Raw genomic sequence first — 17,804 nt, forward strand, 5'->3', positions numbered from 1 at the left:
CGGAAGTCTGAGTGGACCCGTGAAGGTGGATTGGGCTTGAGAAGGGGGATAAGATTCATGGCTACTGCTGCCACAAAATGCATTCCTTTTCCATGCACAACCTGCCCTTTTCCCTTCTCTTGTCACCACAATTTTTAGCCTCCCCTGCTGACTTACCTGAGTTGGGGACTGGTCCCAGGCTGATATCGCACACAAGACCACTATGGCAGTCACAGTTGGCGAAATGCTTGTTGCTCTAGCAGACGCTCCCATTAGAATTGGGCTTCACAAATCAGAGGGAAAATCAGAATAGGTCTCAAAAGGGTGTCTGGCTTAGGGGATACTGGCTGGTGCTCCCTCAGACCTGAATTGGTAGGTCTATTGCAAATATTGACTGGCATGGAGTAGGCAGGGTAACTTGGCTGACTTGACCCCCATTGAGTAGGAGCTGAAAAGCAAAAGGTGCTGAGAGGCAAGCTCTGGTTGGAGCCAGGAGAAGTGACAGTTGTGGCTCTTCTCTCCAGTGTAGGGACCCACACTTAAATAGGGAGGGGTTTGTGAAAACTGGACTTGCTTCAGTTTTAAATGAATCAATTGTTGTAAATTAACAAATGTAGCCATTTTTGCTCCAAACCAAGTGGTCTTGCGTATTTTGTGGTGGGCACCTGGGCAAACATAAAACATGTGTAAATTCAAACATTAGAGAACCGCTCTTCTAAAACGACATATCGGGAGCTTTCTGAGGTTCTCAGTTAAGTTTAAGAAGGAAAGAAAGTGGAATTTAAGATGGTCACTTTTAACACTGAAGGCCCAGTCCTGTCCAATTTTCCGTTGCCGTACAAAGATAGATATTGTGATACATCAGACGAATGTCTACCTGATTCATCACCGGAGAGTTCAGTGCTTCACCCAAATTGTTCATATGATTATAAATGTGCAGATATAGTCCAGTAGTCTCAACTAATGCACCTGAGCCAAACTAAGATGGAGGTAGGATAGTTCGACAGTCGCTGCATCTTCTGAACCTTAAAGAAGACCATTCATTCACCACCAGCAATTTAGCCAGAGTGTTGCAGTGCAGGTCCCAATCAGGAGTGTAAGCACCCCCTGGCACTGGCCCTTGGAGCGAGTGGGCAGCCAGTGGGCAGCTGATGCTGCCTAAATGACTCTGAGGGCAAGTGGGAGGTGCTGCTTCTGGTCAGGAGGCTACACTACTTATGATGAGGCACCACACTAGCTCAGCTACTGTTCCCCACTAAGGTTTTCTGTGGGCCCTACTGTGGTTAAACTAACCCTTGTGTCCCATTAAGTTAGTGGAAGCATCATCCTCATCCAAATATCCACGGGTGCAGCAGTCTCTGAGCGGTGGAGGTTGTCACAAATGTGCTAAAACACACATCCCAACATTCAGAGAGTTTGCAGCTTCAGCCTGGATGCCTGTGTTACCCCACTGGCACTGCATCCAGGCCTTCCACTGACAGTGTTGGTCAGATTCTGCTGGGATGAGGATGGGTATTGGGAGAGGGGTTAGGAGGCAAGGAGGGGGCATTTTGGGGTGGGGGAGTAGGGGACGGGGTAGATTAGGTCCAGGAGGAGGGTGGGATCTGCGAAGTTTTCTCCTCCCAGTCCTGCCGGCCTTACCCCAGGATGCTAAGACTTCTACCAGATAAATCCAAGTAGCCCTATAGGGAAGGCTGGGGTGTTACTCAGGGTAAGACAAAGACAAGTGCTGGATTAGGATGTGAGGGATCTAGCAAATATTTTCTTTTGCTCATCTGATGCAAGTATTATCTCACCTAGCACAATAGTCTGGAGCAATGATGTGGAAACCTGTAATTAACTTCAATTATGATGAGACATGTTCCATCTAATCCCACATGATTTTTTCTAAAGACAGAAGCACCATCAATAAGCAAGGATGGATGCTTCTACAAAACACTGTCAGAGCTGGATGAAGGAACTGCAAACATCAAGCACGGTGTTCGTTTCATCTACCAAAAATTAAACTGGGAAAAGATGCTACACCCATTGAACAAGGATGTTGTGCACTGGCTGATATGGCATTATAGAAAGAAAGGAGATGTTCAGAGTCATGTTTTGCCTAACATGGGACGAATATTTCTGTTGCTGCTCATTTTAAAATTGCAATTTCTTCCCACAGGGTGCAAGACACAGACTGCTATGTGTACAATCACAGATCCCTCCCAATTCCCATACAAGTATCATCAGAGCAGCAATTTAATCATTGGAGCCATTGTGTCACAGTTTTTCAGTTTATTTGATGAAATTTATTTCAGTGAACACCCCAAAACGAAGCTGTTGGATGAACTTGCGTAAGGAAATATGTTTATTCCTCCATAGCATTCAGTAGCCCTTCCTCATCTTCCTTTATATCGCATTGTTTCATGTCCTCCACTTCTTTTTTCCCCTGAGATTTTTCATGCATTTCAAGCTTCTGTCCTGAGTTAGATCATGACTCCAATGCTCTGCAAAGTGACTGGAGGCAGCTCCAAGGGGTTCAGATAAAAATCAATCTCTGCCCACTCTGGACCTGCTGTAGCTCCTGCTTACCAAGTATGCACTTTACAACTGACTCGTGGCCACTGTATCTATTTCACTGCTCTTCAGATCAGAGTGCACCTTAAACAGTCACAAACATCAAGGGCAGGCATCTAGTAAACATGAATGCTGAACGCATTCAATAAATTGTGTCTGTTGGGTAATTAGTTGGTTTCAGATCATTCTGTTCTTTGAAGCATTTCTTTCAGTCGGTGCTTTTGCTATGTAGCAGTCCACAAACTGTAGGTCCATGGCTTACCAGTGGGTCACTACCCAATTTTGGGTGGATCATGAAACTGACAGGATGGATTAGGCTATGCACATCAAGGGTAAAACTAGTTCAGGGTGGCTGTGAAGGGACATTAACTTCAGTCATCAGTCACCTGTGAACCACTTGTCATGCACATATGCATCTATGGAAAAAGACACATTGATTTTAGCACCATTGTTTAAGATACATTATTGGATGATGGGAAAGAGTCAATGAAAGTTGGGCACTTTCTGAGTCATTATTTTTAATGGGGTCAATTGAAATGGCAAATCTTCCCTTATTGCTTCTCTTGAAACCAATAGAATTGGCTTGTGCTTCATGTGTTCTAAATCCTGTTCAGCAATTTGTTATCTTTCAGAAGAGGAAGGGGAATGTCTTAAATTTCTTGAAAATCTAGAGAAGGAAAAAAAAAAACTGCTTTGAAAATTTTTTTAAAAAAATTGTATGTATGTACTCAGAAGTTAGGAAAGACTGTATTATTTTAATAATCTATAATTTTTATTGTATTTAATAATATAATAATCATATATAACAATGCCTAATAATTTAGTAATAATCTAATAATCATATAAGATTAGATTTTAATAATCTACTAAATAATTAATAATTATTTATCTGTTTAATAATCTTTCTCATCTTATGTGGGCTTGAAATGTTATTAAATTTTGGTTCTAATACTATTTGAAGGTATGGTGATTTAGATAACAGAATACTTGCTAATAGGTATTGAATGTTGGTTTGAATGTGTTGAATTTTGGCTTACATGTTGGTCTCATGCAAAACCTAACGTTTTCCTTAGTTCAGTTCCAAAGAACTACCAACACGTCCTGTCCTTGGTTTTTGCTGTGAAGGAGATCAATGAGAACCCCAAGATCCTACCCAATGTCAGCCTGGGCTTCCATATCTATGACAGTTACTTCAATGAGAGAATGACTATTCAGAACACCCTGAAACTGCTTTCCACCCAAGACACGATTGTCCCCAACTTCAACTGTGACAAGCAAAAACTTCTGGTAGCTGTCATTGGAGCGCTTGATTTGGAGATCTCTCTTCACATGGCTACTCAGCTGAGCGTCTACAAGATTCCACAGGTATACCAAACATTTCTGCAGCAATTTTCTCATCTGTAAGAGCATTTTTACTTTCATCTGATAGACAGGAACATTCATGAATTGAATGAATCAATTGAATGAATTGAATTCATGAATTCATGCAGAGGTGATGCAAATGATTTAGTTTTTGTCTCTATTCCATGGAAACAGATCTCCTGGTTTGTGATGGGCTGAGCAGTTTGGCTGCCTTGACTGCTTTCCAGAGATTGTTTGGGATAACCCAGAACTGGAGAGGGCCAATCTCTGGATGGAGCAAAGCTTCCAAATCTCAATGGGGTGTTGTGGCAGATGTGCATCTCCCTCAGGGTAGATGACTGCATTAAGGAGTGAAGTGCTCAGTACTGAGGGCCTGCTGCAGTCTATCCATGGAATTGATTTTGTCATCAGTAAAATGGCCCATTTCATTCCAACAAGCTGTACTTGTCTCATGCCATTTGTGGTGGTTGCTAGAGCAATGAAATATTCCAAGTTAAACTATATAACCACTGTCTAATGAGGATGCATTCGTGCAACAGTGTTTAACACAAGGTTTAAAAAAAAAATTGGTCCCATCAAAAGACCTGAAATTTCAACTGTGAACAGTGTAAGGATAGACTGTGATCTGTTTACACCCCAATCCTACCTAACTTCCCAGATGGCAATGCAATGGTGCCCAAGTGACACCCGCTGTATGGCACATCTGTTGCTTTGCATCATGACCTGGGAATATTTCAGTTGGTTCTTGATTAATTTTGGGGGGTGTTTCATTTTTTCTATTGCAATCTTGCTATGGTTGATTGTTAAATTGTTTTTAGATTATGGTATTTGCTTTGCAATACTTACTTTTTTTTTTTTTTTTGCAAACTTCTTTAAGTTTTCTATTACATTAGGAGAGATGGAAGAGTTTACAAAATAAGCATTACCTTAACTCCAGAGTCCAGGTCAATGAGGTGGGTAGATCTGGGCTTCCATTCTGAGACTGCTTTCTGGAGCCACCTCTTCCAGGCAAGTAGATCTGGACTTTCATTCTGAGACTGCCCTCTGAGCTACCTCTTCCAGGAAGTAGATCTGGGCTCTCATTCTGAGATTGTCCCCTGGAACCACCTGTTCCAGGCAGGTAGACCTCTTCCCACCCAGACTCGGAGCCCAGATCTACCTGCCATGTAGACCTTGATTTCCATTCTGAAATTGCCCTCTGGAGCCACCTCTTGCAGGTAGACATGGGCTCTAGATGCAGGGGCAGTATGTCACTGAGTATTATGGGTGTGGTAGAAGGGGAGGGCACTGATGTTCATCCATTGATTTTGGGGAAATATTCACAGCATTTGTTTCCAGGCCATTATTATGATTCATTTCATGTCATGAATTTTACTACCTCTCAGCCTCATAAGAACATAAGAACAGCACCACTGGATCAGGCCATAGGCCCATCTAGTCCAGCTTCCTATATCTCACAGTGGCCCACCAAATGCCCCAGGGAGCACACCAGATAACAAGAGACCTCATCCTGGTGCCCTCCCCTGCATCTGGCATTCTGACATAACCCATTTCTAAAATCAGGAGGTTGCGCATACACATCATGGCTTGTACCCCATAATGGATTTTTCCTCCAGAAACTTGTCCAATCCCCTTTTAAAGGCGTCTAGGCTAGACGCCAGCACCACATCCTGTGGCAAGGAGTTCCACAGACCGACCACACGCTGAGTAAAGAAATATTTTCTTTTGTCTGTCCTAACCCGCCCAACACTCAATTTTAGTGGATGTCCCCTGGTTCTGGTATTATGTGAGAGTGTAAAGAGCATCTCCCTATCCACTCTGTCCATTCCCTGCATAATTTTGTATGTCTCAATCATGTCCCCCCTCAGGCGCCTCTTTTCTAGGCTGAAGAGGCCCAAACGCCATAGCCTTTCCTCATAAGGAAGGTGCCCCAGCCCCGTAATCATCTTAGTCGCTCTCTTTTGCACCTTTTCCATTTCCACTATGTCTTTTTTGAGATGTGGCGACCAGAACTGGACACAATACTCCAGGTGTGGCCTTACCATCGATTTGTACAAAGGCATTATAATACTAGCCGTTTTGTTCTCAATACTTCCTAATGATCCCAAGCATAGAATTGGCCTTCTTCACTGCCACCGCACATTGGGTCGACTCTTTCATCGACCTGTCCACCACCACCCCAAGATCTCTCTCCTGATCTGTCACAGACAGCTCAGAACCCATCAGCCTATATCGAAAGTTTTGATTTTTTGCCCCAATGTGCATGACTTTACACTTACTGACATTGAAGCGCATCTGCCATTTTGCTGCCCATTCTGCCAGTCTGGAGAGATCCTTCTGGAGCTCCTCACAATCACTTCTGGTCTTCAACACTCGGAAAAGTTTGGTGTCGTCTGCAAACTTAGCCACTTCACTGCTCAACCCTGTCTCCAGGTCATTTATGAAGAGGTTGAAAAGCACCGGTCCCAGGACAGATCCTTGGGGCACACCGCTTTTCACCTCTCTCCATTGTGAAAATTGCCCATTGACACCCACTCTCTGCTTCCTGGCCTCCAACCAGTTCTCAATCCATGAGAGGACCTGTCCTCTAATTCCCTGACTGTGGAGTTTTTTCAGTAGCCTTTGGTGAGGGACCGTGTCAAACGCCTTCTGAAAGTCCAGATATATAATGTCCACGGGTTCTCCCAAATCCACATGCCTATTGACCTTTTCAAAGAATTCTATAAGGTTCGTGAGGCAAGACTCACCCTTACAGAAGCCATGCTGACTCTCCCTCAGCAAGGCCTGTTCGTCTATGTGTTTTGAGATCCTATCTTTGATGAGGCATTCCACCATCTTACCCGGTATGGACATTAGGCTGACCGGCCTATAGTTTCCCGGGTCCCCCCTCTTTCCCTTTTTAAAGATTGGTATAACATTTGCTATCCTCCAATCTTCTGGCACCATGGCCGTTTTGAGGGAAAAGTTGCATACCTTAGTCAAGAGATCTGCAACTTCATTCTTCAATTCCTTAATAACTCTTGGGTGGATGCCATCAGGGCCCGGTGACTTATTGATCTTTAATTTATCAATGAGGTCTGAAACATCTTCTCTTTTAACCTCTATCTGACTTAACTCCTCGGTCAGGAGGGGCCGTTCGGGCAGCAGTATCTGCCCGAGGTCTTCTGCAATGAAGACAGATGCATAGAACTCATTTAATTTCTCTGCCATCTCTAAGTCTCCTTTTATCTCCCCTTTCCCTCCCTCACCATCCAGAGGGCCAACCGCTTCTCTGGCAGGTTTCCTGCTTCTAACATATTTGAAGAAGCTTTTATTATTCCCCTTAATGTTGCTGGTCATGCGTTCTTCATAGTCTCGCTTGGCCTCCCGTATCACCTTCTTACATTTCTTTTGCCACAGTTTATGTTCCTTTTTATTCTCCTCATTAGGGCAAGACTTCCATTTACGGAAGGAAGCTTCCTTGCCCTTCACAGCCTCTCTAACTTGGCTGGTTAGCCATGCATGCACCCTCCTGGATTTAGTGGAACCCTTCTTTCTTTGCAGTATACACCTCTGCTGGACCTCTATTACTGTTGTTTTAAGCAGCCTCCATGCACTCTGGAGAGACTGGACTCTTTTTACCCTCCCTTTCCCCAGCCTCCTCATTTGGGGGAAGTCCGCCCGTCGGAAGTCAAGGGTTTTTGTTAGAGATTTGCCTGGTATTCTTCCCCCAACGTGCATGTCAAAACGGATTGCAGCATGATCACTGTTCCCCAATGGCTCAGTAACGTTTACATCTCTAACCAGGTCCTGCATACCGCACAATATTAAATCCAGAGTCTCCTGTCCTCTGGTGGGCTCCGTGACTAGCTGCTCTAAGCCACAGTCATTTAGCACGTCAAGAAATCTGGTTTCCTTATCGTGACCAGAACACAAATTGACCCAGTCAATATGAGGATAATTGAAGTCCCCCATGATTACAACCCTGTCTCTCCTTGTCACCTCCCTGATCTGTTTCCTCATTTCAAGGTCCCCATCTGATTTCTGGTCTGGAGGACGATAGCACGCCCCCAGTATTACATCGCTGCACAAGCCTGGTAATTTAACCCACAGAGATTCTACGGTGGAGTCGGACCCACCTTCAATCTCTACTTTGCTGGATTCTATCCCTTCCTTAACATAAAGGGCCACCCCACCTCCAACACGCCCCTGCCTGTCCCTCCTGTAGAGTTTATAGCCCGGGATTGCGGTATCCCACTGATTCTCCGCATTTCACCAGGTTTCCGTTATGCCCACTATGTCAATGTTTTCCCTTGTCACCAGACATTCCAGTTCTCCCACCTTTGCTCATAGACTTCGGGCATTCGCATAAAAGCATTTGTACATGGAATGCCCTAGGATGGGTTGCTTATTCGCTCCTTTGTCCCCGCATCCTCTCAGTGTGCCAAACCGTCTATCACATCCCATCACACTACCTTTCCCAATTTCTTCTCCTACTCTGCCTTTGTCTTGTTGTTCTCTAACCTCCCCATCCTCATCCCATAGGAATGAGGAGTCCCGAACTGGATGCCCCTCGGCTCCTGTCGGCCTTCCCCCAGGGATCAGTTTAAAAGCTGCTCTGCCACCTTTTTAATGTTATGCGCCAGCAGTCTGGTTCCATTCTGGTTCAAGTGGAGCCCGTCCCTCTTGTACAGGCCCCGCTTGTCCCAAAACGTTCCCCAGCGCCTAACGAATCTAAACCCCTCCTCCCTACGCCACCGTCTCATCCACTCATTGAGACCCCTGATCTCCGCCTGCCTAGCTGGCCCTGCGCGTGGAACAGGTAGCACTTCAGAGAACGCTACCTTTGAGGTCCTGGCTTTCAGCTTCCTGCCTAAAAGCCTAAATTTGGCCTCCAGGACCTCATTTGGCCTCCAGGACCTCATGCACCTCACAGGGCCATTGTGAGGACAATAGAAGAGGAGGAACCATGCACACCACCCTGAGCTCCTTAGAAGAAGGGTGGTATAAAATAGGAAAATATTTATTAATATTTTAGTTATTTTACGAATTAATTAATTTAATAGTAAATAATTTTGTCATATGGGGATGTCTAAAATTTATTGTCCTTGGGTATCAAATGACCAACCTACACCACTGGAGAGATGAGAGAATTTACAAAATAAAGATATTTGTCCTTATTCACTACTGTTTGCCATGAGCTTGCCCCTCACACTGTATTCTTTTTGTTCTTCTCCCTCTAATAATCATTATGACTATTTTGCTTAGATTGCTTACTGTGCATTCGCTCCAGCGATGAATGTGAAAATGCAGCTCCCTTCCTTTTACCGGATGGTCCCTAATGAAGAACATCAGTACAGAGGGATTGTCCATCTACTTCAGCATTTTCAATGGACGTGGGTTGGGCTCATTGCTACAGATGATGATAACGGAGAAAGGTTTGTGCAAATCATGAGGAAAAAGTTTTCTGCAAATGGAATCTGTGCAGCCTTCAGTACAAAATTGCCAGCATTATCTCAAGGTCCAGAGGTGGCAAAACTACTAAACCCTGCAGAATTGGCAAACCCTGTTGTGCTGTGGTTCAAATCATTCTTCAAGCCTGAAGTCAAAGTAAGTGTTATGAATGCTGAAACTGTAACCTCAGGAGCTTTGGAATGGTTCCTGTATTTTTATATAATGTTAGAAGGTGTTACAGAGATGTCTATTGGGAAGATGTGGATTATGACAGCCCGCTGGGATTTCTCAGTACTGAAGGTGCACAAGGATCTGAATGTCCATGTCTTTCATGGGGCCTTGTCTTTTGCAATTCACTCCAATGAAGTGCTGGGGTTTCCAGAATTCCTTCAGGTTTTACACCCCAAGTATCACAAAGGAGATGATTTCATCAGGATCTTCTGGGAAGAGGCTTTTGACTGCTTGTTCTCTCATTCTGCTGATGGCAAGGACAGCAGAGATCCCTGCACTGGCCAAGAGAGGTTGGAGAACCTCCCAGGGACTCTTTTTGAAAAGACTATGACTGGCCAGAGCTACAGCATCTACAATGCCGTCCATGCTGTAGCACATGCTCTGAAGAAGATGTTCTCATTTAGGACCAGGCACAAAACAATCCTGGGCAAATGTAGACCTCCCGATCCACGGTGTTTTCAGGTAATGCTACACTTCTACATCAGTTCCCTTACCCATAAAAGAGAAGAGAACCAAGCCCATTCAGTTGACTTCAGAGATGGGTCATGTTAAATTAATTAAATCATGTTAAATTAACATGAAGTCAACCATTCAGTTTACTTCAGAGATGGATCATGTTAAATTAAGGTATTCTTGCAAGGAAAGGTGTCATTAAGTTATGAAAACAAAAGATATAGCAAAAGATGAAAGATAAAGCAAAGGAGCTTGACAATCTGATGGACATTTGGAAGGTAGAATCCTCTGAAGGCCCCCTGCAGATTTAAATATCCGTTGAATTCAGTACCTGCAGGGGGTCCTGGAATAGATCCCCTACGGATACCAAGGGGTTTTTGTGTGTTTGTGTACATTCACATTGTCACAATGTGCATAAATGTTTTGGGGAACTATTATCTAATCTCCACAAAGCCTTAATTTATATTGATATGGCTGTTAAACAGAGACAGGAGTAAAACTTTTGCACACATTCCAGGTGAATGCTTATAAAGCCTCAAGCCTTTGTGAACTTTTCAAACCCCTTTCATGTTCATCTGCTTTCCTTCTTCAGTACAGTGGTTCAAGGTATAGGCATTCTAGTCACCCCATGTAGGGCATTTTGTTCTTACACTCACACCTTTTTATTTTTGAACAGAAGTACTGTTTACAGTAAAGTTTGTACTGTTTTGTACAGTTTTGTTTACTGTTGTTTATTTTTGTTCAGCTGCAGTTAAGTAATTCCCAAAACTTGTTGAGACTGTTCCAAGTGCCCCAAGGACAATGGAGACCACTTGGGTATGTTTTGTCCATAGTTGTGTGACTTCAATGGCCGGGGCTCAGTATTTTGTCATTTTTTTCTAGATCATTTTCATTGACTCTGGCATCTCCAGGAATTGCAACATCAACTAGCCAGACACTTTTATTTTCTATTATTGTTATATCAGGTGTGTTGTGTTCAGGGTGTTGGTCCATTTGAGTTTTAAAGTCTCACAGGATCTTGACTTGTTCATTCTCCAACATCTCCTCAACCTGATGTTCCCAAACATTTTTCAATGTGGGCAAATTGTACTTTTTGCATAATGACCAGTGGATGAATTTTGCAACTCTGTTGTGACTGAGTTTGTACTCTGTCTGTGCGTTCTTACCAGGGATGGGAACTCACCGCCTGACACGGAAGCTTTTACCTCACCCATTGCAGGGCTACTCCCTTTACCCCGGGGAAGGGGACAAAAGTCCCCTTCTCCCATGGTGCCACCCACGGCTGCCTTGGGCGTGCAGGATGTGGTGGCAGCCATTTTCAGTGCCGCTGCATGCCTGGGTAGCTCAAGATTGGGTTCTCATTCCCCACACATACAGACTTGAGACTTTTTTTAGCAGTGCAGGAGAGCGTAGAGACAGTAGCAGGCTCTGTTGTCATCCAGTCTTCAGAGATGGAATTTTCAAGAATATTGTTGAACTGCACTACTAAATGTTGATGGACAACCATTAGATGCCTTAACCCAAATCCATCTGTTCTACTGTTGTCAGTGCCCCATAGGATTGGTCTGTCAGGCCTGTGCTTGTCTTGACCATGCTCTCAAAGTTTGAAATAAGGAAACTGAAATGCTTTAAGGTACTGACACTTATAAATGGTACTGAATAAACAATCCACAACAAAACTATGTTTCTCTGAAAGAGTCTTTCAGTTTCTAATGTCTTCCATGACCTCTTTCAATCAAGCTTTGTCCTTTCCTGAAGAGCATCTCATTTAACAACAGTGCTGGAGACCTGGTGTCTTTTGATGAGGAGGGCGAATTAGTCACTGGATTTGATATTATTAACTGGGTGACTTTCCCCAACCAGTCCTTCTTAAGAGTGAAAGTAGGAATGATGGATCCACAGGCTCTTCCTGGAAAAGAGTTCACCATTAACGAAGAGGCCATCACATGGCATAGCATGTTCAACCAGGTGGGAAGTGATTCAGCTACAAGCTAAATGGGAAATAGTCTGTGTCATGGCCGGGTGCGAGGGAACTTATATAAGAACAGCCCCACTGGATCAAGCCATAGGCCCATCTACTCCAGCTTCCTGTATCTCACAGCGGCCCACCAAATGCCCCAGGGAGCACACCTGATAACAAGAGACCTGCACCCTGGTGCCCTCCCTTGCATATGGCATTCTGACATAGCCCATTTCTAAAATCAGGAGGTTGCACATACACATCATGGCTTGTAACCCATAATGGATTTTTCCTCCAGAAACTTATCCAATCCCCTTTTAGAGGTATCCAGGCCAGATGCCATCACCCATTCCACACCCTTCCTCTCCTCAGACGTATGCCAACAAAATGCTGGTGTGGGCCCAGGGAGACCCATAGGTGACCAGGCAGCCTACCAAGTGGTAAGTAAAATACCTTTTTACTTATATAGTAAAAATATATTTTTACTCACTTGACTCAACCTTTATTGGCATAAAATAAGCACTTACATGTATAATCATAGCACTGAGAAAAGACAACTCCATACGAGAAACTCTAACAAGACATGCAGCCTCTTTTACATTTAATCTATTACATAAGAGGCTAGTCCTCATGTTGCAGAACTGCCTTCTGGAATCCAGTCATTACTGTGCACCTTGGAATAATTGTAGATACTTTGCTATTGACCGCACAAGTGCCTTACCCTCGACTGCTAACAGATCATGAGTAATATCTATATCTGAGTTACTTACCTTTCGCTGATTGCATCCCGACCAGTGTCAGGATGATTGCATCCTGGACAACTGTGTTCCGATGAAATGCATCCCAGTATTGGACATTTGCATCTTTTTTTTTTGGACATTTGTGTCCCAATATGTGTATATGTATATTAGATGTATTTCTTTATTTATAAAATGCAAAGGTAGAGTTAGGGCTGGGGTAAGAGGCTTTGGATATATAACATGAAGTTTGTTGCACAGTTATGGTTTGTTTGTTGCCCAGTTAGAGTGGGATGCAGATAACCAGGACACAAAAATCCCAGGCACAAATGTCCAGGGACACCAGTGACTAGGAGGCATTTGAACAGGATGCCATAATCCAGGATGAAAATACTCTCCCCACCACAGCACACAATGGCCTGGCATGAAATACAATTGCACTGTAAAATTGATACTACTTTGGAAACTATTCTGGCTCCTTTCAAGCCAGTCCTTTGAAAGCCAGTTTGAATTTCAAAAATCCATTCATGTCCGATTTCTCACACAACAGAGACAGAAGTTTTAATTAGATGAGTACAGAACATTGTAAGGCAAAGACACAATCCATGTTCTCTTCCTTTTAATCACAGGTACTGCCCATTGCAGTCTGTAATGACCACTGCTCTCCAGGTTACAGCAGAAAAAAGAAGGAAGGGAAGCCATTTTGTTGCTATGATTGTGATCCTTGTCCAGCCGGGAAGATTTCACACCAGAAGGGTAGGAGTGATAATGAGCAGTGTTATGAATCATCCAACATCTCATCTTTGATTATTTCAGAGACACTGAGAGGAATCTTATCAGGGGTACAAAGCTTTGATTGGGCCACTCCTTTTCTCCCTTTAAATGTGAATTTGCTGACAAAGCCCCCTTTTGATCCCCAGGCCCACGTACGATGTACCCCCTGCACAGCCTGAGAGGGTCTCAGAGGTCCTGGACTGGTTTTCCTTTTTCTGGATTTTTGGATGGGGGGGATGGGGAAGGGAAGCTGAAAACACAGGCAGCTGAAAACACAGGCAGGTCTACAGTTCATGGTACTTCTAGGTCACTCTAATCCAGCCTTTTTCAACCACTGTGCCATGGCACATTGGTGTGCCACGAATGGTCCACAGCTCTGCCACAAGAATTTGGGGAAGTCACTTTTTAGTAGGGCCAATGCAGGATGTGAGCCCCCCACTGGTAGCATGGTGTGCCTTGACAGTTGTCCAAAACCTAATGGTGTGCCTTAACAATTTTAGTGCCTTGTCAGTGTGATGTGAGATGAAAAAGGTTGAAAATTGCTGCTCTAATCTTTCGCTGAAGGTGAAAGATTGCATGTCAGTTTGTTTCAGTTAGTCTCAACAACTCCCCACTGTGCTCTAGATCAGTGGTTCCCAAACTTCTACAGAGAAGTTGGGAACACTGTTGGGTTAGAGGTTCTCAAACTGCAGCGTCACAACGCCGCAGACTGAGAAGCTGCATCTTTGCCCCTTTAAGGGGTGGGGCAGGGAGATGGTGGCAACACTATTGGAATGATCACACCACTGGCAGGGACCCAGAAGCATGGTTCCTACTCACCCTTGTCTACTGTGGTGTGCGGAGTGTGTGGGGAGCCCTGTGGACCCTCTGCAGAGCTCCCTGTGCCTCAAAATGTTGAAGAAATGCGTTTGTGACCCACATCTGGTTTGTGATAATGAACCATTTATAGGATAAGAGGAAAGACTTCTGCACTGCATGTAAGTAAGGCTCTGTCGGGGCCTTGGCTGCCTCCTTCGTTCCCCCTTTTTTCTAAAGGGGGGAGGTAGCCACACAGAAATCATTGTGGTGACAATGATGTCACCAAAATTACTTCCGGGTCACAGGTGGGGGGGCAGAAAAGAGGTGGGGGGAAAGGGATGTGTTGTGGTGGAAAACTGGGGATTGCCCTGGGTGACTGTACCCCAAGGTACGCCACTGGGGAGGAATCCATCTACTTCACTGGACACAGGATGAAATAAGGAAAGTATGGCACAACTGATACATTAACACTACAATGAATCTCTTTTTTTCCAGATATGGATGATTGCCTTAAATGTCCAGAAGGTCAATTTCCAGATAAGAAGCGAGACTGGTGCCTCCCCAAGAACCTCCACTTCCTCTCTTTCACAGAACCTTTGGGAATTACATTAAGTGTTTTGGTTTTTGCTTTTTCCCTGATGGCAGTTTTGGTGCTCAGGATTTTCATCAAGAACCAGGACACTCCCATTGTCAGAGCCAACAATCGAGATCTCACCTACTATCTACTTGTCTCCCTATTGCTCTGCTTCCTCTGCTCTTTCCTATTCATTGGCCAGCCTCAGGCAGTCACCTGTTTGGTGCGACAATCACTTTTTGGTCTCATCTTCTCAGTGGCTGTTTCTTGTGTCTTGGCTAAAACCATCACTGTGGTTCTGGCTTTCATGGCCACCAAGCCAGGATCCAGGATGAGCAAATGGGTGGGGAAGAGGCTGGCCAACTCCATCATCCTTGCTTGCTCCCTGATTCAAACCACCATTTGTGCTGTATGGCTCTGCACTGCTCCTCCATTCCCAGATTTGGACATGGACTCTCTGACTGAAGAAATTGTAGTGGAGTGCAATGAAGGCTCCATCACTATGTTTTATTGTGTTCTGGGCTACCTGGGATTTCTGGCTATGGTCAGCTTCATTGTAGCTTTTCAGGCCAGGAAGTTGCCAGACAGTTTCAATGAAGCCAAGTTCATCACCTTCAGCATGTTGGTGTTTTGCAGTGTGTGGTTGTCCTTTATCCCACCTTACCTGAGCACGAAGGGTAAGTACATGGTGGCTGTGGAAATCTTCTCTATTTTGGCCTCCAGTGCTGGCTTGCTGGGCTGTATCTTTTCCCCCAAATGCTACATAATTCTTTTGAGGCCTGAACTGAATAGCAAGGATCAGCTAATCAGGAGAAATTAAAAAGAATCTCTTTCATATCTATTCTTTTGAGTAATCTGGAATTAGAAACAAACGTATTTGCTAACTTTCCCTGTTTCTCTTTCATGCCAGCAAATAAACTATGGACACAATCCTAAGCAGGTCTACTCAGAAGTAAGAACATAACGTAAGAACAGCCCCACTGGATCAGGCCATAGGCCCATCTAGTCCAGCTTCCTGTATCTCACAGCGGCCCACCAAATGCCCCAGGGAGCACACCAGATAACAAGAGATCTCATTCTGGTGCCCTCCCTTGCATCTGGCATTCTGACATAGCCCATTTCTAAAATCAGGAGGTTGTACATGCATATCACGGCTTGTAACCCATAATGAATTTTTCCTCCAGAAACTTGTCCAATCCCCTTTTAAAGGCGTCCAGGCCAGAAGCCATCACCACATCCTGTGGCAAGGAGTTCCACAGACCAACCACATGCTGAGTAAAGAAATATTTTTTTTTGTCTGTTCTAACTCTCCCAACACTCAATTTTAGCGGATGTCCCCTGGTTCTGGTGTTATGTGAGAGTGTAAAGAGCATCTCTCTATCCACTCTGTCCATCCCCTGCATAATTTTGTATGTCTCAATCATGTCCCCCCTCAGGCGTCTCTTATCTAGGCTGAAGAGGTCCAAACGCCATAGCCTTTCCTCATAAGGAAGGTGCCCCAGCCCAGTCATCATCTTAGTCGCTCTCTTTTGCACCTTTTCCATTTCCACTATGTCTTTTTTGAGATGCGGCGACCAGAACTGGACACAATACTCCAGGTGTGGCCTTACCATAGATTTGTACAATGGCAATATAATACTAGCCGTTTTGTTCTCAATACCCTTCCTAATGATCCCAAGCATAGAATTGGCCTTCTTCACTGCCGCCGCACATTGGGTCGACACTTTCATCGACCTGTCCACCACCACCCCAAGATCTCTCTCCTGATCTGTCACAGACACCATCAGCCTATATGTGAAGTTTTGATTTTTTGCCCCAATGTGCATGATCTTACACTTACTGACATTGAAGCACATCTGCCATTTTGCTGCCCATTCTGCCAGTCTGGAGAGATCCTTCTGGAGCTCCTCACAATCACTTCTGGTTTTCACCACTTGGAAAAGTTTGGTGTCATCTGCAAACTTTGCCACCTCATTGCTCAACCCTGTCTCCAGGTCATTTATGAAGAGGTTGAAAAGCACCGGTCCCAGGACAGATCCTTGGGGCACACCGCTTTTCACCTCTCTCCATTGTGAAAATTGCCCATTGACACCCACTCTCTGCTTCCTGGCCGCCAACCAGTTCTCAATCCATGAGAGGACCTGTCCTCTAATTGCCTGACTGTGGAGTTTTTTCAGTAGCCTTTGGTGAGGGACCGTGTCGAACGCCTTCTGAAAGTCCAGATATATAATGTCCATGGGTTCTCCTGCATCCACATGCCTATTGACCTTTTCAAAGAATTCTATAAGGTTCGTGAGGCAAGACTTACCCTTACAGAAGCCATGCTGATTCTCCCTCAGCAAGGCCTGTTCGTCTATGTGTTTTGAGATCCTATCTTTGATGAGGCATTCCAGCATCTTACCCGCTATAGATGTTAGGCTGACTGGCCTATAGTTTCCAGGGTCCCCCCTCTTTCCCTTTTTAAAGATAGGCATGATATTTGCTATCCTTGCACTGAGGACACACCCAAGACTTATGCCCCAGAGGCAAATAGTCATACATGTGGCACTTGATGCAGAACACTGGATAGCCCCCACCCTGCTGCTGGCTTTCTGACTGCATAGCTTTTTTGTTGTTGTTTTTAGCTTTTATTTAGCTTTTTTGTTGTTTTTATTTAGGGGTACTTTTAAAAACCCTACACTGGTTTGCTGCCCTCTTCTCAAGGGAAGAGAAGGGCAATGCCTGGGTCCCTGGTTTCCTTGCCCTGCTGCTGAACTCGCCCAGATGCTAAACCCGCGATGCCTTACCTGGCACTTAGTTCCCAGAGGCACTGGGTTTCCCAGAGGCCATGCACGCTTCTGCAGAGAGGCTCACGCAGTGGCAGGCTCTAGCTTTATAACCCTAGCTAGTTCCTCCCCCATCCCTCCTTGCTGATTGAAAGGGGGGCTGGTCTTCCCAGGTGAGATTA

General features: G+C 44.6%; 1 protein-coding gene across 1 annotated transcript; it reads left to right on the plus strand.

The window, feature by feature from the left end:
* Positions 1–1,487: 1,487 nt before the first annotated feature.
* On the plus strand, positions 1,488–15,677 carry LOC136652992 (vomeronasal type-2 receptor 26-like). Its single transcript, XM_066629919.1, has 6 exons — positions 1,488–1,491; positions 2,141–2,312; positions 3,609–3,900; positions 11,755–11,982; positions 13,341–13,467; positions 14,779–15,677. The coding sequence occupies exons 1-6, from the start codon at positions 1,488–1,490 to the stop codon at positions 15,675–15,677; spliced, it is 1,722 nt and encodes a 573-aa protein (XP_066486016.1).
* Positions 15,678–17,804: the final 2,127 nt, after the last annotated feature.

This window comes from Tiliqua scincoides, chromosome 5 (assembly GCF_035046505.1).
Source record: "Tiliqua scincoides isolate rTilSci1 chromosome 5, rTilSci1.hap2, whole genome shotgun sequence".
NCBI classification, from domain to species: domain Eukaryota; kingdom Metazoa; phylum Chordata; class Lepidosauria; order Squamata; family Scincidae; genus Tiliqua; species Tiliqua scincoides.

Bases quoted from the DNA above. Each gene is read 5' to 3' on its own strand.
- LOC136652992 (XM_066629919.1), top strand. The intron at 2,313-3,608 runs GTAAGGAAATAT...CGTTTTCCTTAG, and splicing joins AAGCTGTTGGATGAACTTGC to TTCAGTTCCAAAGAACTACC. The intron at 3,901-11,754 runs GTATACCAAACA...CTTTCAATCAAG, and splicing joins GCGTCTACAAGATTCCACAG to CTTTGTCCTTTCCTGAAGAG.